Here is a 25,785-nt window from a genome sequence, read left to right as displayed (position 1 = left end):
AAAAGGTGATAAAAGAAAACATTTTCTTTCCTGGGCTATCCAGTCTCTTGGATTCCTTGTCAGAGGGAGCAGCAGTGAACGTGCCATGGAAAATGAAGGCTTGGACCAAAAAGATATCCAGGGTAGGGTGTTGGGTGAGGAAATGTGGGTCCCCTAGCATGGGGCAGTGACGGGGGGGAAATTGTCCTATTCACAGGAGCCCCTGTGCTGAGTTTGGACCAGGCCCCAGAAGGATGTCAGGTTGGGCTTTGTTGAACTTCAGAGGAAGACAATCCCGGTTGCAGCACCTCCTTCATGATGTTGGTCTTAACTGCCACGGAGGGAAGCTGAAGGTCAAGGACATCAGTCGCCCTTCTCACCACCATTGCGCATGTAGCTCCCTCCTCCACAGCCACGGTAGGGGGAGAAAGCATTCCGGTATCTGGAGACGTATCCAGTCTGCTGGAATCAACCAGATCCTTACACCGGGCCATATTCTTATCATAATGCTGGTATTCTAAGGTGTGCAGCGCCCCCCCCCCCCGCATTCCTCCATGAAGCATAGCCCTTTGTAATAGGGCTGAGGCTCCGACCTAGGACACAGGAGTCCTGTCAGTGCCAGAATCAGCGTCCGGCGATGTGGCTCCATATCAAATTTGGGGATCACAATGGGGCTGCCGCTGCAAGTGGGCACCGGGACAAAGGAAGGTCAGGGTGGCACGACCGGTGCCGGTCCGGATCTATGGGGGCTCATCAGAGCCTGGGCCCACGCTGCAGGTGAGAAACCAGATGGGAACCCTTCTGACCCCGCAGGGTCCTAAGGCGAGCTAGAGGAGTCCTCAAAGAAGAGATCCTGCCCCATCTCCTATGCATGAGGAGACACAGGAGATGGAATCAGCAACATGTTAGGTTGAAATCATATTCAGATAAAAAGTGGAGAGTAAAAACAAAAATCTGCAGTCATGGCACACCGTCCTGGGCAACAGCAATTGTTAATTACAGATAATCTGTTCACTTCGTACTATCAAAGCTCCCAAAAGATTAAATAGTGGAGTAATCACCATAAGCTACTGTTTACTTGGGTGGGAGTCGTCATTTTACAATTGCACATGCACTGGTCAGAAATTCTGGTGACTTGTTTTGTGAACAAGAAGCGAAGATGAGGTAGAAGACCTATGCTGGAATACTGAGAGTGCAGGTATGGTTCTGTTGACTTACATGCAAACCATTGTTTCAGGCCACGCTGTTTTGCAAAGGCGATAGTTTTCGAGACTATATGCTGTTTGCTGCAAGCTAATCAATGCCAGTACTTACTAAAACAAGACAGGAACAAATACCAATTCTAATGTTCACAGTATAATATCTTACACCAACCCTAAAAAGAATTTCCACATTACTTAGGGAGGCTCCTCAGGTGCTGTGATAGACAAATGTTCCATCATTATTCAGAACACAGCCCAATTTTACATTTTAAGGAGGAAATAGTAAAAGCACAGTTAACAGATAAATATCACCCCAATGGTTATCAGTAAAGCCAACAGCTTGAATCATCAATAACAATTATGCCAATAGCATTTCATCCATCTCATATCTTATCCCAGTACTCACGACCATGAGGTAAGCCTCCAACTCCAAGAAGACACCACTGGTCTTCTCCCCAAAAACAAAAAATATTTTATTCCCAAACATCACCCTTTTTGTGGCTTATACTGTATAACTTACCCCCTTCCACTTCCTGACAGTTTATCTGCCATGAAGATATCTTGTTTTGCAGCCAAAGCATGAACCTGTACAGTAAAGGATCCGCCTTAAAGCTTCCAAGAGGTATACCATCACTGGGATGTGAAGGGGGCTATAGAAGGATGGAAACGGCATACCCACAAACACATGTAGGTCCATCATGTTATAAGCCATAGGGATGCATGATTTTCTATTTCTTTACCTTCTGAACACCGTCCTGGAAGTAGGAGCTAGATAGGTACGGAAAAGCCAATAAAACCACTGTTACAATGAAGACAATAATTTGTTCGGTCTTACTCTGTTTTCTGCAGCAGGTGCAGTAGCGGTATTTGGTAAGGAAGAGAGCCCTATGTCAGAAATCCCAGTAATAAGATCAGAGGAAACTGTTTATAGGAAGGGGCGTGACACTGATGAGAAGAGACCTAGCTCAGAGAATACGGAACAGAGAGTGAGGGGATGTAGGAGGATTCAGAGTTTGGGCACCTACCTTATCCAAACAACTGAGGTGACGGTGGGACAAGCACTCCCCATGAGGGACTATAAGGGGAGAGTAGCAGTCAGGCAATGGGATGAGATGGGTGTGAGAGAATCTCCATTGATGCCTACCTTTTTCTCTACCTTCCTCACAAGTAAGGGATACAACCAAACAGGTTGGGTAGAATGATGACAAAACCATTCTTGGGTTGCTTGTGTTCCACTTCAGGGAGGGCCTGGCTTGACAATTTGGGCTGGACTGTTCCTATTGGACCAGGGTCAAGACTGATTTGCATATAGCTGGGTGTAATCTGGGGTAGTATGGTGGGCAAAGGAACAATGGGTTGGGTTGGAATTCCGCGTGAACGATTGCCAGTGGTTAGACTGACTAAAAGCAACCTACCATAACTTTTTGTGTTTTTGATAGATAGAATCACCACCATTAGGAGAGAATGGGAGAGCAAGGATCAGATGGGAGTAAGTTTGTCCCATTGATTTTTATTTTTTTTGGTAAACATTTTTATTTGTTTTTCAACATACATACACAGTATACATTTTATAACGTCATCGATAGCCGTGTAACATTCGTTCAGTTATATTGCCAATAAGACAGAAAAACATTAAAGTCCTTATTTGTTCTGGTAGGCATCTTGTGTCTGATCGTGTATGGGTGCCTTGTGAAACTGGGTCTCCTCCCTGCTTGTTCGTTACTAGGCTCTATTCAGTGCATCTTACTACTCTTAAGGTTGGCTAAAAAGAGTTCACCTGTTTGAACTAACTGGGGTGAATACCTCGGGAATGGAAAGAAGGGGGGCTGGGAATGAGGGCATTAGTTGCTGCTGGTCTATTGGCACTGAAAACCACTTTCACACCAGGACTCATATGGAAGGGGGGGGGGGGCGTTCAAGGGGTTCCTGTGTTTCTCTGGGTGCTACGGTGTCGAGCTCCGCCTACGTGGTCGTTGGGGAATTCGTGGGGGTGTTATGTGTCGGTTTGAAGCTACGGAGGAGCACTGACCACTCCATAGAGATGGGACGTCTAGGTGTGCACCATGCCTCCTCCCATCTGATGGCATCCTCTGCGGCTGCTCCCCATTTTTGGACTGCCCCCCTCCATGCTGCGATCAGGGGGGACGCTTGGAGAACGCCAGTGTAGTGTATTACTGCGCTTAGCAAGTAGGGCCAATATCGTGAAGCGTGAATCCACTTTCCTCTGTTTTTCCCTTTTAAAAATCCCCAGTGCGCTAGCCTCCCAGGAGGCGAAGCCCATCAGACCGATGACCGTCAGTATGTCAGAATGTACAAGTGATATATTGTTAGGGTGCAGGTACAAAAGAAGGTGTTGTGAGAAATTCGTACGTAAGGCACAGGGGGATGGGTTGGTTTCAATTTTTCGAAAAATGGGAATGTGATAAGGATTAAGATATAAAATTAGGGAGGAGAATATTAGCTAGGCTGTCTGGCATACAGGGATCTTCGCAATGCATTGATTTGTTGGGTAAAGCTTTTTAAGTGACATAAATGTTTTTTGGTATCGTGCAACATGTTTATAAATTGGGTTAGCATTAAGAAATGTTACACTGAAGTGGAGAACACGATTTGTGATTGTGGCTATTTATTATTCATTTACAGTGACCCCCGAAGAAGGGCGTTGAGCCCGAAATGCATTGGGTATTTTTTGAATAAACGCTGCCTGATTTGAATTAATGCTTCAGTCCTGTTCATTCATAAAGTCTGGATAGACACGGTTTGAACAGTAAAAACTCGGAAACGGCATATACACTCAGCGTGTGGACTCGAACTAAAGTTGGAGAATAAGTTTGACAAGCTTGGAAAACCACGGAGTAAAATGGATGAACATTGAATAAATAAGAAAACAATTATGCAATTGGCACATTTAGCTGTGCGATTGTTTGGGGCGAGATGAAGCCCCACTACAGTGACGTGTATAACTTTAGTGCCATTAGGGCATGGCACCAGTCTCAATCAGCACGCACCCTTTAGATAAAAAGAGACAAGTTCGAGAAATTAGGAATAAGTGGTGTGCATCCTGCCCCCCTTTACAGTGCAGTTTGTAATAAATGCCCTACACCAGGATAGCACCCAAGGATGAAGATGAAGAATATTGATTAAATTGATGCAAAAAACATGAGTCTGCACGCCAGGAACAACAACGTGGTTCATTAAGGACAGTGTTCGAGACCCTCAAGGAGTTTATTTTGAAACGAAAATGACATTGAATACTCACATTCAATACGTGTTTGCACTACGTGATACACCATCGCTTTACACTTGTTTGCATTACTGTGTACTGCACCGGTTGGTTATAGGAAGGCAAACTGAATTATGGGGGATGCAGTGTTTTACGAAGAATATTCAACAAGTGACGCCGGGAGGGCGGGAAATCTGAATCAGGAGCCTAATTGGGAAGTTGAAACCAGGGGTTAAATAAGAGAGGGATTATGGGAGGGAGATTGATGGGATGTTAGATGGAGTAAGGACGGATGGTTTTTAAACAACACATGGCAGGTACGTGTTAAGTAGAGAGCATTGCAAGGGCATGGTTCGGGGGACAAGTTACCAAAAGCGGAGGGGTGGGAATAGAGAGAGGTGATACTGTCAAATAATGACGGTTTTCGAGAACGGAAGTAAACATGAGAGACAAGTCACAGCAGTTTTCACACGGTTTACTATTCGATAAAGGGTGATTGTAGAGAGATGGGTATAAGGAAAGGTTTTGAAGGGGAACACAAGTGATATATTGTTAGGGTGCAGGTACAAAAGAAGGTGTTGTGAGAAATTCGTACGTAAGGCACAGGGGGATGGGTTGGTTTCAATTTTTCGAAAAATGGGAATGTGATAAGGATTAAGATATAAAATTAGGGAGGAGAATATTAGCTAGGCTGTCTGGCATACAGGGATCTTCGCAATGCATTGATTTGTTGGGTAAAGCTTTTTAAGTGACATAAATGTTTTTTGGTATCGTGCAACATGTTTATAAATTGGGTTAGCATTAAGAAATGTTACACTGAAGTGGAGAACACGATTTGTGATTGTGGCTATTTATTATTCATTTACAGTGACCCCCGAAGAAGGGCGTTGAGCCCGAAATGCATTGGGTATTTTTTGAATAAACGCTGCCTGATTTGAATTAATGCTTCAGTCCTGTTCATTCATAAAGTCTGGATAGACACGGTTTGAACAGTAAAAACTCGGAAACGGCATATACACTCAGCGTGTGGACTCGAACTAAAGTTGGAGAATAAGTTTGACAAGCTTGGAAAACCACGGAGTAAAATGGATGAACATTGAATAAATAAGAAAACAATTATGCAATTGGCACATTTAGCTGTGCGATTGTTTGGGGCGAGATGAAGCCCCACTACAGTGACGTTTATAACTTTAGTGCCATTAGGGCATGGCACCAGTCTCAATCAGCACGCACCCTTTAGATAAAAAGAGACAAGTTCGAGAAATTAGGAATAAGTGGTGTGCATCCTGCCCCCCTTTACAGTGCAGTTTGTAATAAATGCCCAGTAAGGCTGCAGGGTGGGGCAGGACCATACCATATGAGCAAATGGAGGCTCTGGCATGTGGCAGCGTGGGCATTCAAAGTGTGTCACAGGGAAGATGCGCTTGAGCAGCTCCAGCGTGAGGTACGTGCAATGTAGTATGTTAAATTGGATGTTTTTAAAGCGTCGATTACGCTGCACTTTTTTTATGATGCTCTAGTGCGGTTAACCAATCCTTATCATGCAGTGCCCAGCAAAATTCCTCTTACCACTTTAGCCAGAACTGTGTTAGTGGTACACATGTGAGGTCTATGATTGATTTGAATATCCAAGTGATAAGGTGTCTCTCTGCTCCCATATTCAATATCGCGTGTAGTGTGGGTTGTGTTTTGGGTTCTCCCTCCGTCAGGTCCCATGTTCTCCCACAGTCTGCTATGAGTTGTCTGTGACGCAGGTCCCGCAGGAAGCCCACTTCCCTCTGCTAGACCTTCAAAGGAAGTTAACTGGCCATCTGTGAACAGGGCATCCACCTCCGTGAGTGCATATTCTGTAAAAGTTTGTAAATCCCTAGATGTGTAGTGGCTATGTCCCCTAGGAAGACACGCTAGTGGCAGTAATGGGGAGTACATTGGTGTCGTTCGAGAAAGATGGTGGATCCGCATTATACAGGATCTAGCTACCTTCACTAAAACAGAGTGGGAGGGATTGGGTCTGGTCCCTGGGAGGAGCATTCGGGTTATCTCTGGAGTTGACAGTGACCCGCTGACATTCCCGTTTCCTCCAGATGACGCCCCATTGCCCATCGCGAGATCCACTGCAGTTGTACTGCAAGGAAGTAGGCCTCAATGGAAGGGGCGCCCAACCCGCCAACGTATCGCAAAGCTGAAGTGTCGTCATAGCTACTCTGCTATGACCGCCGCCCTAAACCAGGGTCAGCAGTAAGGATTTTAGGTCCTGAAAAAACGTCTGGAGGGATCACTGGGACATTTGCACACCAAAAAAAATACTGGGTACTATTTTCATTTTTTATAAAGCCACCATCCCTATGGGGGCCATGGGTAGTGTTCGCAAGAAGGCAACCTGGGTCTTGATCCCCCAAAGGGCTTGAAAGTGGTTGCCCTCAAGGAGATCCCTCGGAGTATGTTACAGCCTTATTCCCAGATACCTAGGAGCCGTCCTGTTCCATGTTAACCTGATTTTGCCGGCCGTTTTCTCCCAATGGGGGAGGGGGGGGCGTCTGGATGAAGGGGATATATAGTGGATTTTACCTAATTCACCCTCAGGCCCGTGCCTCTCCCAAAGTGCAAGTGTGCCAGCGAATTGTTCAGCCCTTTGTGATGGGGTTGGTATAAGATCAGGTAGGGCGAGGGGTTAAACTAGAACTCTTTGGGGCTGAATACCCAATACAGGGGATCTGCTGCAACAGACAGCATATCCAAACCGGTACAATTATGTACCCACTAACATTTCGTATGTATCTAGTGGGGTGTCACTCCTATGTTAGTTGGGAGCAAGCACTAAGATGACACTCAGTGTGGTATGTGGAATTAAGGGGCAAGGCCGCTCTCACGACCGAGGGTAACGTGTCAGCATTGGCGATTGAACTTCATATAAGCGTGTCGGCCACCTGCGGTGTGACGGAGGGCAGGACCCCAGAGTTCTCATTAGAGTCACTTTAGTCATTGGGATCTTCTTCTTCGGGCGTGAAAATATGTGGCGTGTCTTCATGATCCGAGGTTGAGAGATTTGCCCCCATTTCTGCCGCTGCATGTATGGCCTGTCTGCGCTCCGCTACGATCTGCTCCAGGTCCAGCAGTGCTACTGTTTTAGGAAGTGGTTCCTTTCAGGATTGACTCCGGGTGCTCCTCGTCTTGGGGGATTAGCTGTCTAGAGTTCAGGTGCTGCAGCGTTTCTCTGCTGTGAGCCCCCATTTAGGTTCAGGTCCATCCAGTTTGCTGCTTCCTGCGGGTCCGTGAAGAACATAATAGTATTGTTATGGATTATTTTGAGCTTTGCCGGGAACAACAAAGAATATTGCATGCCTTTATCTCGTAGTAGTCTTTTTAGCTACGGAAATGATGCTCATTTCTGTTGTACCACTCTGGAAAGAGCATGACGTTTTTCTCCTCGACCATGATGGGAGCATTCTGTCTGGTCGCCCGTAATGTGGCATCCCGGTCCCGAAAGTGGAGTAACTTTACAAGTATGGGGCGAGGACGCAAGCCCGGGGGCAGTCGTTGTGCCGGAACCCTGTGTGCCCTTTCGATTGAGAAATATGAGGGGAGTTCTTCTTGTGGTATAAAGGGCCGGAGCTAGGCCTCTGCATATTCAACAGGATCTTTTCACTCCACTCCCTCCGGTAAGTTCAGGATATACAGGTTGCTTCGCCTGGAGTACCCTACCAGGTCATCTGTTCTGTCCTCTAGAGTCGCGCCACGGGCCTGCAAGTCTTTGATGGAGTCCTGTTGTGCTTTAGTTTGAGGTATCATTGCTGAGAGCGTTTTTTCCCCCCCATCTCCCAACTGGTCTGCCAGCTTTCTGTGGTCATCCCATAGCAGATTGAGGTCTGTGGCCAGGGTACCGAAGCTCTTCTCATTTGTAACTCGTGAATGCTCTATGGCCGCTAGTACCTTGTCCAGTTTATCCGACATGATGGCATTGGGGTTTGCGCTTGCCTTCTGACCTGCTGGTGCCGGCCTCGTCTGATTGAGGGGCTGGGGTCCCCTGGTTGTCTTTAAGCGTCCCATGGTCGCGGTCCACGATGCAAGCACCCAGCCACTCCGTTAGTTTGTCCTAGTCGCGTTCCCAGCACCCTCCTGGAGGGGTGGCGGGCCTATGGGTATTGCGCCATGGTGATGCTTGGCAGGGTCAGCCTCCCCTTCTCCTCCTCCGCACCCCCGTGATCGCTCCAGTCCAGTCTCTGTAAATGAGTTGACTCGGGCCAGTTTGCCAAGGCCCCCTCTTCAATGGTCCGGTTGGGGCTATGGCTCTGCTTGCGTTGCAGCATGGCCGAGGCACCTGAGGCCTGCTGCTGGTGGGCCCCCTGAGGGGCGGTATCACAGTGCTGCTAAGGTTTGTGGGTGGACTGGGTAGGAGAGGGGGACCCTTTGGCTGCTTCAGCACCGTTCCCCGAGTCGGTTGTTTGGGCTTGTCGCCCCGCTCGGTGTCTTACGTCTCCGCCACTTCTCCTCTTTTAGGCCTTCTTTGTGGGAGCACACCTAATGGCCCTTTCCGTGTGCAACAGCGAAGGGGGAAGTGCCCTCTGCCTCTCTGATGGTCGCTCCCCAACCTCAGGAGTTAGGCGCCTTGGAGCCTCTCGTGCCCGCCTCCCTGTACCCAGGTTTGTACGATTCCTCAGTGCCGCCTCCTGGAATCAATGTCAACGTGGCTCTCAGAGTCCTCTAGGCCCAAGAGCCTCCTGGGATAGAGACGAGGGGAGCCCCGCTGCCCGGCAGAGTCCGTCCTTTAGGAGTGGCAGCTGGGAAGAGGGGTGTTTTCCTCCCCATGGCATCTTGTGCCATATGGCGCACTATTCAGTGTGTTCCTGGTGATCCACTTATCAGGTGCTCGCTTCGACTTGTGGCAGCTCTGCGCGACTTGCTGTGCTGACGCTTTATAGTGGTGTATGACGTTATGTGGCTGGTTTTATGTTCTATGTCTTTTGCGTTCTCTCTGCTGACAGTGCCAGTTGGTGCAGTTTCTTGACCCTCCAGTTCTGGGTGTATGATAGCTATCGCCGTGCACAGAGCAGAGGGTGTTCCCTTACTTAACTCTGCGGAGAGATCTTTAGGGCTTATGTCACGGCCTCTGGCTCCCTGCCCACTTGGTGCCTGTACGACTCACCCTATTTGCGCTCCCACGTCGACTGTGCGCAGTCCTTGCTGCCCTCCGGTGGGTGGAACCCCCACTCTCTGCAGTATCTGGGGCTCGAGTTGACCTCCTCGTCTGTGGGCCACGGAAGCTGCCGAGTGGCCCTCAGGGGTCGTTGTGGGAGCACAGCAGTCACCGGCTTCAAGGGCACACCCCACAGGGGCCCTCCCAGTCCACAGTGGGGGTGAGGCCTCGGCGGTGCTGCCCGGTGGCACCGCTTGCTGTCGCCTCATGATACTCCCTCCACAACCATCTTGTGCGCCTCAGTACTCCCTCGCTCACCTCCCCGGGGCCAATCCGCCCCTCACCATTGCTGGGTTCCCGATCGGTCAGGGATTCTCTCTCTGCTCTGGAAGGCCGTGGGAGGCTATTATCTCGGGGTCAGGCGGCTCCTGCCACGCGGCTCGCCAGCAAAGCGCTGTGTTCTCCTTTTTATCCCTGGGATCATTACCTCTGCTGCCGCCCTGCAGATCACAAGTGCGGCACACCCCCTCCGGTGCGGTTTGGGGCCCCTACTGCAGTCAATTGATCCCGCTAGTCGGGCTCCCGGCACAGAGGTCTAGCGAGTAGGGTCCGCCATCGTGGCCAGCGAAGCCTCGCCCCCAAGTTTGTCTCCATTGATACTGGCCTTTTTCTCTACCTTCCAGGAAGCTTATCCTTACCACGATGATTTCTCAAAGTGATGAGAAAAGGCGACTGTGGGTGATAAACGTTTCATAAACACTGATTGAAGGGAAAAGACTATTTGGGAATCTCACCCCCTCCAAAGAATGATTGAACTGTGCTTATGGATGTTCATTATTCTTGCTCGAAATATCGTAATATCCATGGGGAATAGTTGAATACAGTATCTTGCCTGCAAACCAGTGTCTCCTCACGCTCAGTGTCAAAATTGGTGTCAGAAGTAGACCTGAAGAACACCAGTGAACACGGAATCAATCTTTTAAAAACTGACTGAAGGCAGTATCAGCTAAGTCCAGTTCACCAGCGCCACCAATAGCAGGTACAAAGCATTCACATGAACTTCTAACAAACCATCCAATTGCAGAAGGCATATAACTGGTGTCTAATGAAAAACATCAGTGCCATCACATAGCTGGCAGAAGAAATAGCAACCATTAGGGTCCTTCCTAATGGACTGTTGTCTGTATTACAAAAATAAACTGCTGCGGAGAAGCCAGAATGTTTTTTACGACCTTTGAAATGGTACCTCACAACATGACCTGGCCCTAGGAACATTAAAGCCCATTATAAAGCCCCCTTTTTGGCCATGCCCCTGTACCGCCAAATGAACTGCCATGCTTTTAGGTCTGGCCCTTCTACCAGCCCAGTGCCCAGAGAACCCCTTGTGAAAAGCTATAGGACATGTGAAATGAAGGTATAGAGACAGAGCAAGGCAAGCTCTCAGCACACTTCTCTAACTAAAAGCACCCTTACTCACAGCTCTTGTGCACAGCTTTTGGCCAAGCAAAGTGGCACTAACTGCTTACTTTAGTTTTGGGCCTGGTATTAGTCAAGATCTTTCGCTTTTACCAAAGTAATGTAGAATATACTTAAAAGGGCTTTCAGCTACCTCTCTTCATCCATTGGCAATGGGTCAGACAACTTCTGCCACTGGTTAATTTCCTTTTGAGTAACTGCATTTTGCTCTTTGACAATGAGCACATCCGCTTAAAAGGTAGTTCTCTTCAGTCCGTATTTTGACATTGTAATTACTTTAGTGTAGCCTTTGTGATTAGAGGCGGAGATAAAAGCCAGACCTTTATAACAGATGTAAGCACCGGACACATTTCATGCTTCATTAATTCCAGTCTCCTGCTAATGCTGTTTTAAATTCCTTTTAAAGTGTCCCACATTTAAATCGGACTGCTGCTATTTCACAGCATAACAGATGGAGTCCATTTGAAACTGTTGTGTACTGTTATCCTCTTTTCACTATGCAAGCATTACACAAACCGACATGTGAATTCAGAAGCGGACAATTCTTTAGTACACATATATGCTGGACTCAATTTCAACAGTGGTTCTTCAATAAACTTTTCCCAGGAAAAAATCAGCCTTTAACATGTTTACTTTGCAGCACTTGTAATACTTTTTGTTTTCTTTCATTCTTTCCTTTCGCTCTTGCCTTCTTTTCATCTTTACTTTCCTTTTGGTCTCATTTGTTCTTTCCTTTTTTACATTCTTTCCTTTCTTTTTGCTTTTGTTCATTCTTTCTTCTGGCTTTCCTTCATTCTTTGTTTGTTTCCTTTTTAGGTTTCGCCTACAGCACGCAGCAAAGCTTAAAAGATGCTTATAGCCAACCCATTACTTACTTTTTCTTACCACTGATTGGCTCCCGGGTCACTGTCTCTTCCTTGCTTCGTACTGGTCGATGTCTCCGGCTTAATCCTGGGCTTCAGTCTTTATCTCTGCTGTAGAGCATTGTTCAAGTGCTGTTTCCTATGGCCAGTGTTCTTTCACTGGCCTAAGGCTCCTTCCGGATACTTTTTTTTAGGTTTCGCCTGGCGTCGTGCAGGCGAAATCTTTTGATTTTCAGTAAGGGCCTTTCACCCGCCTCTCTCTTCCATTGGCTAGCTCCATAAATGGAGGCTAGCCATTGGAAAAGAGATCTGTCCGTAATTCTCGGAGCAGATTCGTGGGCGTTCCGTAGATTTTTTCTCATCCCGCCCCTTTTTGAACGTCATGCGGCGGTGGGCGGATGTTTTTTTTTTTTTTTTCTCGGCATGTTTTGGTCATTTCCACTGTGTCTCCAAGGAGTGCTGCTCGCTGTCCGGCAAGCAGAGCTCGGCCGAGAGCGACGCCTGGGTGCTGCAGAGTCTTTATTGTAAAGTGTGACGGGACTGTCTGACGGTCGTGCCTTGCTAAATTCACTACTACGAGGCTTTCAGAGCGTGTGCCCGCTTGGGCGTAGATAAGCTGGTGCAATGGCGTTTTGTCTTAGGCTCATTACAATACGGGGCATTCCGGCGGCGGCGGCTCGCCAGGGTGCCTGCTTTGAAGTAGGTCAAACTACTTCGTGCTACCATTCGTCCCGGCATGCCAGCATCTCTGGGAGGTGGTTGGGGAAGGGAAGGGTTATTCGCCCGTCCCGTTTGCTGCATTATTTTGTGCGTAAGCATGAAGTCTAGTGCGGACGGTCACCAGGCACCACTTGCCTGGCCTCGCGAAAATTAAAGACGGGCAAATTCATTTTCACTGTACTTGGCGCGACTTGTAATCAATTTGTACATTTATTCTGGAAGTAGGCATAGAGACAGAGCAAGCACCCTTACTCACAGCTCTTGTGCACGCATCCACTGTGTTGCTCCAAAACCTGTTACCTCCCTTCTACAAAAGTGTGCCATCTTCGTAGTCAATTCTGTATCCTGTTCTAATGGCATGTTTACCTAACTGCTGCTGCTACAGTACAGTGTGTACTTTATTTCTGTAGCTTTGGGAAAAAAGTCTGATTGTCAAACAGGGAGGAGAGGGGAAGGGGGGCAAGGAAACCGGAGAACCAGCACCAAGCTCTAAAGGATCTTTCTTAACCCAGCCTATGAAGTGTCGCTTTTCTGATACAGGTAAACACGAATTCCTCTGCCAATAGCTCTAACTTTTGCAAAGGCGAAACCGTTGCATTGTAAATGCTTGTTTATTTTTCTACTCTTCCTCGTCCTGTAGGTCTCGAGTCCCCTTTTGCCATCTTTGTTTCCCACCCTCCTCCCTCTTGTTGCTTTTTTTCCCCCCCCGGATATACCTCGACCAAAGGTATTGGAGCACTTTACCTGAGCACCAGTTACACTTCACAAGTACATATTTGTTCCTGTTTTAATATTACACAAGAACACATTTTTGTACTTTAGGCATGGGGAGATTAAGTGATTTTCCCCATAATCACAGGATGTTGAGCTGATGCAGCAACTCTGGATTCATCAGTCAGCAGTTCTGGCCATAACGTCACATCCTCTACCCACAGAAGATGGTTGCTTGTCACCCCCAACCCTGGGCTATTTTAAGGTCTATTGCACTGCAGTACAGGCTGCTGTGCAACATATCTTATAGTTTGTAAAGCAAATAAAGACAGTTTTGCACTTTTGACTTGGTGAAGTGAGTCCTAGCGAAAGAGCATACCTACACTAGTATACAAAAGGCGACACATGAGCAATTTGCCAAGTGTATTGTCCAGCTACTCAAACACCTGCATGGTCTGACTAGCCTACTGGACATCTGGCTTGCCAGTCATATGACTTTTCTACCTTTGCTAGGGCCAGGTTTTGGCTTAGTTTGTGATCTTTTTCTTTTTTAATGAGAATGCACTGGCAGGGGAAGCAGTCAACTAGGTGGGCTGTGACGTTAATCTAATTTAAATACATCAATTTACTATCAGCACCGGTGACATTTCATCCTGAGCCTGGTACCTTGGTGACTGAAGACGAGAAGAACAAGAAATAATACAAGCATTGGTAATGTCTTAAAGTTAAAAAAAAGAAAGCGATATTATGCGGTCAAAACTGGCTACGCCATAGCGCTTTATTTTTATTTACTTTGAGTAAAGTAGCACAGCAGCTCGTGCTGTTGAGCAACATCTTAAGAAAACGTTAACAGAGCCAAATCGCTCCCCAAGTAAACAATAAAAGCTCTATGATGTGGCCAACCCTGGCTGCACCATAGCGCTTTGTTTCTATTTGCTTTCAGGTAAACAATGTGGACAAGCCCACTATGTGTCAGTTTTAGTCACTGTTTTCGTGGCCTCAAACTGGGACACACTTGGTGTTTTAAAAGGCCCCTCACACACCAACCTGGTTGGTGTCATGCTTCATCATTGGGGCCCCAACCAGGCGGCCGAGTGCCACCTGGTTGTGCTACGACGCCCGATTACAGCGGAGCAGGTGTAGGTGCGATGGTGTGATGTGAGTGTTTGGTTAAAAAATACCTCTGGGAATCCTTGCCTTTGTATTTTATTATTGGCGGCCCAGGGTATTGATAAAATTATGTGTAGTTCAACTCCTGAAGGAGTAGTGGTCCTAAGAGTTGTCTATGTGCTGCGGTCTACATGTTTCAGCCCCATGCGTGGTTGTCAGGGCTTTCTTCAGGACCAGGGTGGTATTAAGTGAGTGGCAAAGTGAAAGTGTCACGTGAAAGTGAAATTACTACACACGCGCTAAGGTGTGTGTGGAAAATTGAAAATGAAAAGTGCTGGTGTACTCACTGGTACTCCAGGGTAGCAAAAAATCAATGCCACAATGTTCGTTGCAGAAAACGGGGCTCTGGGGGGAGGCACTCTCTGTGTCCGATTTGGTAGACGGAGTGTCCTCGCATGGAGACCTATCGTTGGTCCCCCATGGTCACGGGACCATGGGGGACCAACGATAGGTCTCCATGCGAGGACACTCCATCTACCAAATCGGACACAGAGAGTATATCACCCTGGTCCTGAAGAAAGCCCTGACAACCACGCATGGGGCTGAAACATGTAGACCGCAGCACATAGACAACTCGTAGGACGACTACTCCTTCAGGAGTTGCACTACACATAATTTTATCAATACCCATTGCTTACCATTTGTTGGCTTCTGTTTCACTCTTCTTTTCAACCTCCTTATTGGCCAGTGCAAGCCAAACGTCACTTCCATTCCTCTCTGTGGAGCAAGTACGAAGCACAGAATGATTCAACTTAACTAAGGTTCCGCCACCCTTCCCCTCCCCCTGCCACTGTATTCTGCTCCCCACACCTCCCTCATTTTGCTTTCGAACCTCTGTTCTGTTGTCTCTCCTTTACCGTTTTCATGCTTCAAATCCAGACTTGCAGTGGGGTGGGGTGGGCGGGGTTCAGTGCTTGGCTTTTGGTTCCATGTCAGTGGGCACGTGAAGAGTACTGGCTACAGCATTGGTGCATGGCGGGCCAGTATTTGGTGTTAATATGGCTTGCCCAGATCATATGGTAGAAAGTCCCTTCTGGATTATGGCAGTGCATGCATGCTGCGGTACGGATCCTGCCCATTCTTTTTATAATCGCTCAAGGCTACAGTAAATTGTGTGGAAGTAACCAATTTCGATCAGTCATAAATTAGAGGTTGAAGGAAAACATCTGAGCAGCCATCTTGGCCTCCTGCCACTCGTCATCATCTATCGCCTCCATGCCCCGTTTCCAGGCAGCTTGCATGGTGTGAAATAGATCAGAACTATTGAGGAAGAGCAAACTTGTAAAGTCTTGAAATGCCGCCAGGCCCAGGTGACCCAATATAAGTTTAACCTCTAGGGTGATAGTCTGGTACTTCCGTCAATTCCCTTCAGTATGTAGTCAGCGCATGTCAGATTCAGAGGTACAGACACTGTATGGGCCACTGTTCTGCCAGACCTTGACTTCTTTTTGATTCAGTACAGTTGCTATGGTTGGAGGACGGGCACTGCAGGTCCCCTGATGAACCGCTCACAAGAGGAAGAAGTTGTAAAGGTAATAAGTGCAATATCTGGAGAAAAGGCCCATAGCTTAGATGGTCTTACAGCTGCATTTTATAAAGAATACATCCCCTGCTGGCTCCGCACCTTCTTGCAAGGTATGAAGAGTCCCTTGAGAGGGGTGTGCTACCCTACTCTCTGCAAGAGGCGCTGACTGACACTACTTTACAGTCAGACAGAGACCTGCAGCATTGGGACTCATACAGGTTGCTATCCATGATTAACATGGATAACAAGATGCTCGCTAAACCGATGCTTCTGCTGTTGCCTCTTATAGCCAGACCAGTCAGGGTTTGTGCCCGGGCGGTCCAGGTCCCACAATCTCTGCACCTTCTTTGTACTACTGCACACCATTGAACCCACTCTCAGCGCTTTTCTTGGATGCCACCAAGGCATTTGATTCGCTCAAATGGTCGTAACTCTTTGGACTATTGTCCTGACTCGGTATAAGCCCCAAGTTCATTAGACTAATTGGCCTGCTTTTGCACAACCCATGACTCGCCTCTGAGTCAAACGGCTGATCACGCCTGCTTTTCCTGTATCGTGTGGCACTCATCAGGGATGTCTTCTCTCACCTATCCTTTTCACCACTGCGATGGAGCCTTCTGTGGCTCAACTCAAACAACTTCACTCCCATCAAGCCCTCGCATTCGCACCGAGTTATATTGATATCTATGTAGGAGACGATATTACTCTGTACATCAAAAACACCTGTTACAATTTAAATCCCTTAATCAGGGAATTTTCTCGAATTAGCGGGCTCTCTGGAATTACGATAAATTGAACTGAGCCAGTCAATTTTCCACTTACAGCGAAAAGTCAAGAGGTTGCTTCAGAGTTTCCTCTGCAATGGGCAACTGAGCCAGTAAAGTACCTGGTGGCCTGGTTGAGTTGTGACCTGGATGTCCTTTGGAGGTCCAACTATGGTCGCCAGATGGATTGGCTGGAGTGGTGGGTGGATGGCTGGATAAAACTCCCGTTCTCTTTGGCTGGCAGACTGGCCCCAGCAAAGATGAATGTATTACCCAAATTCCTCTACCTGCTCATTAACCTTCCAATCCCACTCTGTTCTAAGTGACGTCTCCGGTCACATTTGGTGGCGCTTGTGAAGGTGAAACAACCTAGGATTGCATGGGAGGTGCTTACGCTCACCTTTGAGCAGGACGGGATGGATGCACCAGATATGGACCTTCATTATTACAGTGGGCAGGTGTAATTCGCACACTACTGCCTTAACCTTGCGCAATATTTAGCTCACAAGGCACCCGAACATGAGTATACTGCCCCCTCCTGGTGGCACTGTACCAGACCCCAAGATACCCTAGAGCAACGCTTGACGCAGAGGGTTGCACGATCTGAGCTTGGAATGAACTACGGAAGAGAGCTCAGGTGCATGACCTCTTTATCCTCGATCTGGTTGATTGGTCATCCCACCAAGCTCATTACACGAGATACAGGCACATGCAATAGATTGCGCAAGCTGCAACTCACTACCATGGGTGCCATCTATCCCAATGGATCCTTCATTACACCACAGCAAGTCCTGCAGGGCCCTGACATCACCATTATGGACAATTTAACTTATTACCAACTACAAGTGGTGATAGGAGTGCTTCATATTTTGTTCCCTGCGCGCCCCCCACATTCTGGGTCCTTGAGGCTATCCTGGTAGACCCGTCCCCACAAGGCTCATCATCTGGCTGCATGCAGGCAATGGTGCCAGTGCGTGTCCCCTCGCTAGTCAGGTGTGGGCTGATGTTCTTGCAGCCACTATTTTCAGTGGACCAGTGGCATTCCTGTTGTTCCCAAGCTCGAGTGCTATTGTTCAACTTCTGACTGCACTTAGTGCATTTTCAGAATCTACACAGGCTTTATCGCACTCTGGAGCGTCTGCATAGGTTAGGCCTCACTGACGATGCACACTGCCCCTGTTGCTTAGCGCCGTGGCCTGAACTTGGCCTGGGGCTGCGCGATTCTGGCATAACGTTTTTTATACCATTGATGAAGTCACGGGCCTACAACTGGGGGAAACCCCCAGGTTGTGCTGCTAGGCTATGTCAAGTGAAGGATGATTGGCTCAAGGATGCTGAATATTGTCAGGACAACCTAACTGCCTATTAGGAATTAAAAGCCAGTGAGGACACGCCCTAAAGATATCTGGTCACTGCTTTGAGATGTACTTTGTTGCTATACCTGCTACCCTGGGTGCCTTATGGGCGAGCACTTGGGGCGGCTGTGTGTTGCCCACTGATTGCATTCCCTTACAAGTGTGGCTGGAAAGAGTAATGTAGGAATCAGATCCGCTCAAATCCTGCCGTGTAGCTACTTTCTACCCCCTTTTCCTCCTTCCCGCTTTCCCCTAGGTTCTCCCCTATAAACGTTTGGGAGCGGTTCTTGTATTGTGAGGCTATAGTCTATATGCTGAAATAACTAGATCTGAAACTTACTGTACGCTGTACTAAGATATGCCAAGCAATTTCTCCAGTTTTTTTCTGCAGTGGAAAACTCAATTAAAAGAATTTTAAAAGATTTGGGGGTACAGAAGTACTGTGATTTATGAAGATCGAATTCCCTCGCAAGCGGAGCAAAGGATGAAGGCCAGCTGCCTGAAACTGAACACTGACAAGACGGAGGTCCTCATTCTTGGCTCCACCCCCTCCGCATGGAAGACTCCTGGTGGCCGACCACCCTGGGAGCTGCCACTACCCCCACTAACCACGCACGCAACCTGGGGTTAATCCTAGACTCAACTCTCGCCATGACACAGCAAGCCAATGCCGTCTCCTCCTCCTGGTTCAATACCCTCCGAATGCTCCGGATAATCTACAAATGGATCCCCACCGAAACCAAGGGAACAGTCACCCAGGCGCTCGTCAGCAGCAGGCTGGACTTTGGCAACGCACTCAATGCAGGAACATCGGCTACACTCCTGAAGAGACTCCAGCGCATACAGAACGCTTCTGCACGCCTCATCCTCGGACTCCCCCGCCACAGCCGAATCACCACCCACCTACGAGACCTGCACTGGCTCCCGGTCAACAAGAGGATCACTTTCAAACTCCTAACCCACGCACACAAAGCACTCCACAACGCCCGACCAGCATACCTCAACGAACTACTGTCCTTCTACACCCCAAACCGCCAACTGCGCTCCACCAGCCTCACCCTCGCTACCGTCCCACGCATCCGCCGAACGACCACCGGTGGCAGATCCTTCGCTGCCAAGACGTGGAACACCCTCCCTCCCCCCTCATCTATGTATGACCCAGGACCTGCTGACCTTCAGGAGACGCCTCAAGACCTGGCTGTTGGACCAGTAGCTGCCTACCCCTCCCCCCACACGTACCGCCTTGAGACCCTCACTGGTGAGTAGCGCGCTCTACAAATGATTGATTGATTGATTGAAGGAAGGATAGAATATGGTAGTGGTTCGTGTGGTCCTATTTTCACAACAAAAAAACAATATTTGTACTGACTTCAAGTCTGTAGGACAGCAATCCATGTATTCTGCCAGCCGTAAATTGATTTACCTCTAAATTGCACCTCACTGATTAAGTTCAACAGGCTGAAACTGGTCTGATGTTACTGATTTTCCCATTAAGAAAGAATGTGCATGCAAGTCTCGGCTAGACTGTTTCGTAGGTGCAAGAAAAAGATTGTGTTTCAAACTTGCTTCCTGTCGGGAGGTGCAATGGCAAAAGAAATGTTTTATAAGCGAGGTAGAACAGAGCAAGAAGCACAAAGGACACAGGGCAGAGAGAGCCTTTGAAGATGCCAATTCACATATTGGTGAGAGGCACGATCGAGAAGAACTAGAGGGCAAGAGTTAGTGGGAGAACCAGTCAGGGTTTTTGACCGTAATACCATGGGAGGCAAGAGATCGAAAGTGTGGTAGAGCGGTCAGCGGTGGTTTATGTTGCGGAGGTACTTCAGCATCAGTAGTTTGACTTCCAAAGTTTTATTCTCGTTGGGTGGGAATCGTTAAATTAAATCCTTTCTCTTTTATTTAGTTCTAGTTTGCATAAACGTTTTTTGTGGGTCCTTATTACTCCCGTCCTCGCTCTCCCTACTTACATTTCGATGTTACAAGTCTGCACCTATGTTCCAAGGTCACCGAAGACGTAGTCATATCTTACAAATGTCCTAAATGCCTAAACAGACGTATAAATACAGTGTCTAACCACAGATTGTATATCTTAAGTGTTCAATGCGCTTCGCTTACCTTATCGGGACCCTGCAGGGACATATCTCGTCTGATTTTCTTCCTGTATTTCCCGGGCGTAAGCGTTGTCTCTAAAGCCCTCACTAAGCAACGAGTGAGACTTGGGAGACAGAATCCGGACGTAACACTCCCCTTCCTGGGACGGTTCTCAAACAAGCGGTGTCAAGAAAACCCCATCCCCATTCAATTCTATTGCGCATCTGCTTTAAATGGGATACTAATCACGAGCGCCATCCCTGTGACGCAGGCGCACAAAGGAAGTGCCAAAAAAGAGCATTCCTGCATGCTCTGTTGAGAAAACATTTGCCTGCAAAAGTCAGGATTGAAAGGTTTCTAGGTTGCAGCGGAGTGATTGCTTCCCCCCCAAAAAGAGTGGTAATCTCGGAATATTTCTTCGTGAGGTGCTACTTTGAATACACAGAGCGGAACACATAACGTTTAGTCTACTATTACTGCCATTTCCAACCTACTTGCAATAACATACGATAGATTATTCTTATTACAGTGTTATTTTTCCGTCTGTGAAATGTACAGACAATGAGCTAGTACTAAAAGGCCGTAAGACTAATTGAACTGCGCCGAAGAGCCGCGTTCTTCTGTGAGAAAGCTGCTGTCATTCGTCGACAGATTTCCGGTTCCTGTCCCGCACAGCGTTAACTCTGCTAGAAGCTTAAGGGACCTGTTTTCCGAATAGAACTGATATTTTAATTTATTTTATTTAATGCGATTTTATATAGCGCGAACTTTACCCGAAGGTGTCAGAGCGCTTTACATAAGAGCCAGTTGCAAAACATAAGGACTAAGGATTACATGCGTTACATAAAAGATACAAACGGAAAAAATTGCAAATGTACAAGATGTAAAGTCACACAAGGAAGAGATACAAACAGAAAGAAAAATTGCAAATGTACAAATAGTAAAGTCACTCAAGGAAGAGAAATGAATGGATATACTCTAAGAGTCACATAGGAATGCTAGAGAGTACAAAGGTCTACTGCATATACTAGTGATTATAGAATTATCTCTATATACATAAGGAAGGGATACGAATGGATATACTCTAAGAGTCACATAGGAATGGTAGAGAGTACAAAGGTCTACTGCATATACTAGTGATTAGAGTTATCTCTATATACATAGGGAAGGAATACGAATGGATATACTCTAAGAGTCACATAGGAATAGTAGAGAGTACAAAGGTCTACTGCATATACTAGTGATTAGAGTTATCTCTATATACACAAGGAAGGGATACGAATGGATATACTCTAAGAGTCACATAGGAATGGTAGAGAGCACAAAGGTCTACTGCATATACTAGTGATTAGAGTTATCTCTATATACATAGGGAAGGAATACGAATGGATATACTCTAAGAGTCACATAGGAATAGTAGAGAGTACAAAGGTCTACTGCATATACTAGTGATTAGAGTTATCTCTATATACACAAGGAAGGGATACGAATGGATATACTCTAAGAGTCACATAGGAATGGTAGAGAGTACAAAGGTCTACTGCATATACTAGTGATTAGAGTTATCTCTATATACATAGGGAAGGAATACGAATGGATATACTCTAAGAGTCACATAGGAATGGTAGAGAGTACAAAGGTCTACTGCATATACTAGTGATTAGAGTTATCTCTATATACAAAAAAGCACAGTTCCATTAAGTGGGGTCGCAGGGGGGATGCAGTCACAACACCAAGGGAGGTTGGGAGGGATACACGGGTATGGAGAAAAGGCAAATCAGAAAAGGGAAGAAACATTTGAGGATCGTCAAGGGGGAAACAAGGTAAGAGGGTTAAAGGACGAGGGAATGGGCAAGATGGCGGGTCAGGGTCCAGAGAAAAGCGGCCGAGAGCAGCAGAAAAATGGCAGCCAGGACGAAAGAAAAAGTAAAGAAGTCCAGGAGAGTCCGTGGCGTATTTTATTTTATTCGAATGTGGCTACAGGGCTTCTGCCTGCATCTGGTGTTTTCACAGCCCGCTGCTTTGTTTTGCGGAAGGGTGTGTGTGCCCCAAGGGCCGCTCCGCACGGGCCCTCTCTACTGGCCCAGAATTGCGGCGGCTGCTGCAGACGTCTTACGAATATACAATACTTCGGTACATCTACCAGAGAATTAAAACAGCAAAAATACATTATTTAAGTACATAATTTTCTAAAAACACATAATTTTGTAAGATTGAAAGAGCACCTCTGAACAAACAGTCTGTGTCTCATGTACACTACCATCTTTCAGTGCAGCCTGAGCAATTTGCTTAGCCCTCCTAAAGATTAACCCTCCTTTTCATTTATTTATTTATTTAATGTTTTTTTATAAAGAGTGGACTTTACCCGATAGAACCAGTTACGTTACATGAGAGAAATGTTACAAAATAGAACGTACAAAATAGCAGGGCACAGTATCAAACACAGTAGGCAAGAGGAGGTAGGAAAAACATAAGGCAAGACCACAATATCAAACACAGTAAGCAAGGAATGTCCAAAAAATTAAATAAATATAAAAAATGTACACTGACTAATGAACTTCCTGGCGGGGTCTGAGAATGAAGGAATTAGTTCTGAAAGTATCTTTGGAATAGAAGAGATTTGAGGTCAGCTTTGATGATCCGGATGGAGGTGGTGGCACGGAGCAATTGAGGAAGAGAGTTCCAGATTCTCACCGCATTACCTGAGAACGATTGAGCCATTGATATTTCCCTTTTGAAGGAGGGAGGCTCCAGCAGAAACTTTTCCGCATTCCAAGAAGGTCTCAAGCCTCCAGACAATTTCAGTTTATTCGCCATATAGCGAGGGGAGGAAGTGTGCAAGGCTTTGTGGGTGATGCTGGTCATTTTGTAAATAGCTCTTGCCTTGATGGGAAGCCATCGGAGAGAAGACAGGATGGGAGTGATGTGGTCACTTCTTTTGGACCCTGAAATGAAGCGAGCTGCTGAATAGAGGATGGATTTGCGGGGGGAGAGGTGAGATTTGGGTAGGCCAGTCAGAAGAGAATTACAATAATCCAGTCTAGGGAGAACTAGTGATTGGACCAAGGTTTTTAGGTCTTTCTCCGGGAAGAACCGACAAATCCCCCACAGAAGGCGCAGCTGATAACGTGCGTTCTTGGCAATGGAGTTGATGTGTGAATTAGGTTGAGTCTTTTGTCAAGTATGACACCTAGGGATTTAGTGCAGTCGAGAATTATGGGTTTACTGTTGAATAAATTCAGCTGATCCATCTAGGATTGAACAGGAGGCGGGGAGATAGAGGAAGACAGGAGGAATTCAGTTTTGGAGGGATTGAGAATGAGTTGGTGAACTAACATCCAGTAGTGAATAGAGTTGAGAGTAGAGTTGAGTAGTCAGAAATCTTGTGAGGAAGACACCTTGAGGTATATTTGGGTGTCATCCGCATATAGATGGTAAAGGATTCCAGATTTGCTGAGGAGGTTCCCTAATGGTTCCAGATAGAGATTAAACAGAGTGGGTTCAAGGATAGAACCTTGAGGGACGCCTTGACCAACCACCAGTGGAGACGAGAGACTGTTCGCAATCTTGATCATTTGGGATCTGTCCGAGAGGAATGAGGCAAACCATTTAAGCACTGTGCCTTCCACGTCCATTCTCTGTTGAAGAGTGTTAACAAGGGTGTTGTGATTAACAGTGTCAAAGGCTGCAGAGAGGTCAAGAAGAATCAGAAGGCATGATTCCCCAGAATCGAGTATATGCAGCGCATCATCGATCACTTGCAGCAGGGCTGTTTCAGTGCTGCAATTTTGAATAAAGCCCGAATGGAACACATCAAGGAGATTATTGTCCATAATGTGTTGGGAAAGTTGTTTTGCAACACATTTTTCTGTGATTTTTGAAAGAAAAGGGAGATTGGTGATGGGGCGGAAGTTATTGAGGTTGTTTGCATTTGTGTAGTTTTTTTTTAGAAGGGGGGTAACCTGTCCTGGTTTGAGGACAGCTGGGAGAGATCTTTGACTGAGGAAGAGATTAACTAGCCTGGTCCAATAAGAGAGAGTATTGGTATAAAAATCAATGGCGATGACACAAGGTATGAGGTCAGAAGAATGGTTGAAGGGTTTGGTTTCGAGGATGCATTTGAGGAGGTCATCTTACGAGATGGCGGCAAAATTCTGCCAAGTGACTAAAGATTTTCGCTCCTCAATGGGGGTGGTGTGGGTGACCTGATCCACCAGTGATTTGACCTTTTCATCAAAGAATATAGCGAATTCAGGTGCTTTCTTTGAAGTATCCTCAGGTTTGATGGTTTGGGGAGAGCACTTTGGGTTTTTGAAGAGGTTGGAAAGTTTTTTGGGTCTATTTTTAGCTGAGTCGAGGACGGATCTGAATTGTGATGCTTTTTTATGGGTGATGTGCTTGTGGTATTTGGATCTTGCCAATCGTAAAAGAGAGAGCTTGGAGGTGGATGGAGATTGTCTCCAATGTTTCTCCAAGATTCTAAGATTTTTCCTTTTGTCATAGAGAGCTTTATTGCACCAAGGTGCTGAGGGGTGGGTCTTTTCCTTTTGCTTTGGAGTGGAGCAACATTGTTGATCTCGACTGCTAGGATAGAGAGGCAATGGGGGGTGAGATAATTGAAATCCACGTTAGGGTCTAGACTAGGATGTGAACGCATAGCAGAATCACACAGAAACGCAAGATCAATGTTTTTAGTATTGCGGAACCAGGTAGAAGCCCTTTTAGGTTGGCCGAGACTTATAACGTGCGATAGGTGAAAACGGAAGGGAATGAGGAAATGGTCTGACCAGCCTACATGGATAGGGGGAGCAATGGTCAGCAGGTCAGATTTAGAAATAACAAGGTCCAGAATTGAGCCCTTGGCATGTGTAATTTCCAATCAGTGTTAGACAAGATTGTTAGCTGAGAGAAAGGTGGCAAGCTTGTTGGCAGCCAAGTCTTCCACCAATCCCCAGTGGAGATTGAAGTCACCTAAGAAGATCTGCCTGTCGCTTTGAGAATATTGGTCACTAATGAAGTCGGTGAGTTCCTCCATGAAGGAAGAGCATTACCGGGCGGGTGGTAGATGGCATGAAACCTGAAGGGTGAGCCATGATGAACTTGAAGTTCTAGGGATAGGCATTTGAATGTGCGGAAGAAGATGGTAGGAAAAGCTTTAATTTGAAGGAAGATCGGAAGATAATAGCAACACCTCCCCCGATCTTGTCTGCTCTGTCGTTTCTGAGGATATAGTAGTCGGTAGGTATCAGAAGATCAAACAAAGTTTGAGAGGAGACATTAAACCAGGTCTCAGTGAGGAAGAGCATGTCGAGATTGTGGTGGGAGATAGTGTCAGAGATTTCCAGTTTGTGTTTGGTTGCAGATTTGCAGTTGTGGAGCAATGTAGCTCCGACGCAACTGTTTTGGTGATGGAAGTGTTTGGGCTTTTAAGGGGAATAGGGATTAGATTCTTGAATCAGGGTGCCCGTGAGAGGGAGGCTGGTAAGGTCTGACCGAAGAGATGGTCTGAATGGTGAATTGAGTAGAATTGTTAGGAGAGGAGGGTGTAGGTGGATTGGCGTTGGTAGTCTTG

At 46.8% G+C, this 25,785-nt stretch overlaps 1 protein-coding gene across 2 annotated transcripts in view; it reads right to left on the bottom strand.

Moving 5' to 3' along the window:
- Positions 1-20,390, bottom strand: part of LOC144818754 (uncharacterized) — a 250,040-nt gene extending 229,650 nt beyond the window's left edge. For both annotated transcript variants that reach the window (XM_078676469.1, XM_078676470.1), the window contains exon 1: positions 20,238-20,390. In XM_078676469.1, the coding sequence (XP_078532595.1) occupies positions 20,238-20,261 (24 nt within the window). In that variant the 5' untranslated portion in view covers positions 20,262-20,390. The remainder of the gene's footprint in view (positions 1-20,237) is intronic.
- Between the last annotated feature and the right edge of the window lie 5,395 nt (positions 20,391-25,785).

Source organism: Lissotriton helveticus, chromosome 2_1 (genome assembly GCF_964261635.1).
Source record: "Lissotriton helveticus chromosome 2_1, aLisHel1.1, whole genome shotgun sequence".
Classification (NCBI taxonomy): Eukaryota; Metazoa; Chordata; class Amphibia; order Caudata; family Salamandridae; genus Lissotriton; species Lissotriton helveticus.
The sequence above is the reverse complement of the archived record's forward strand: the minus strand, read 5'-3'. Positions and strand labels throughout refer to the sequence as shown.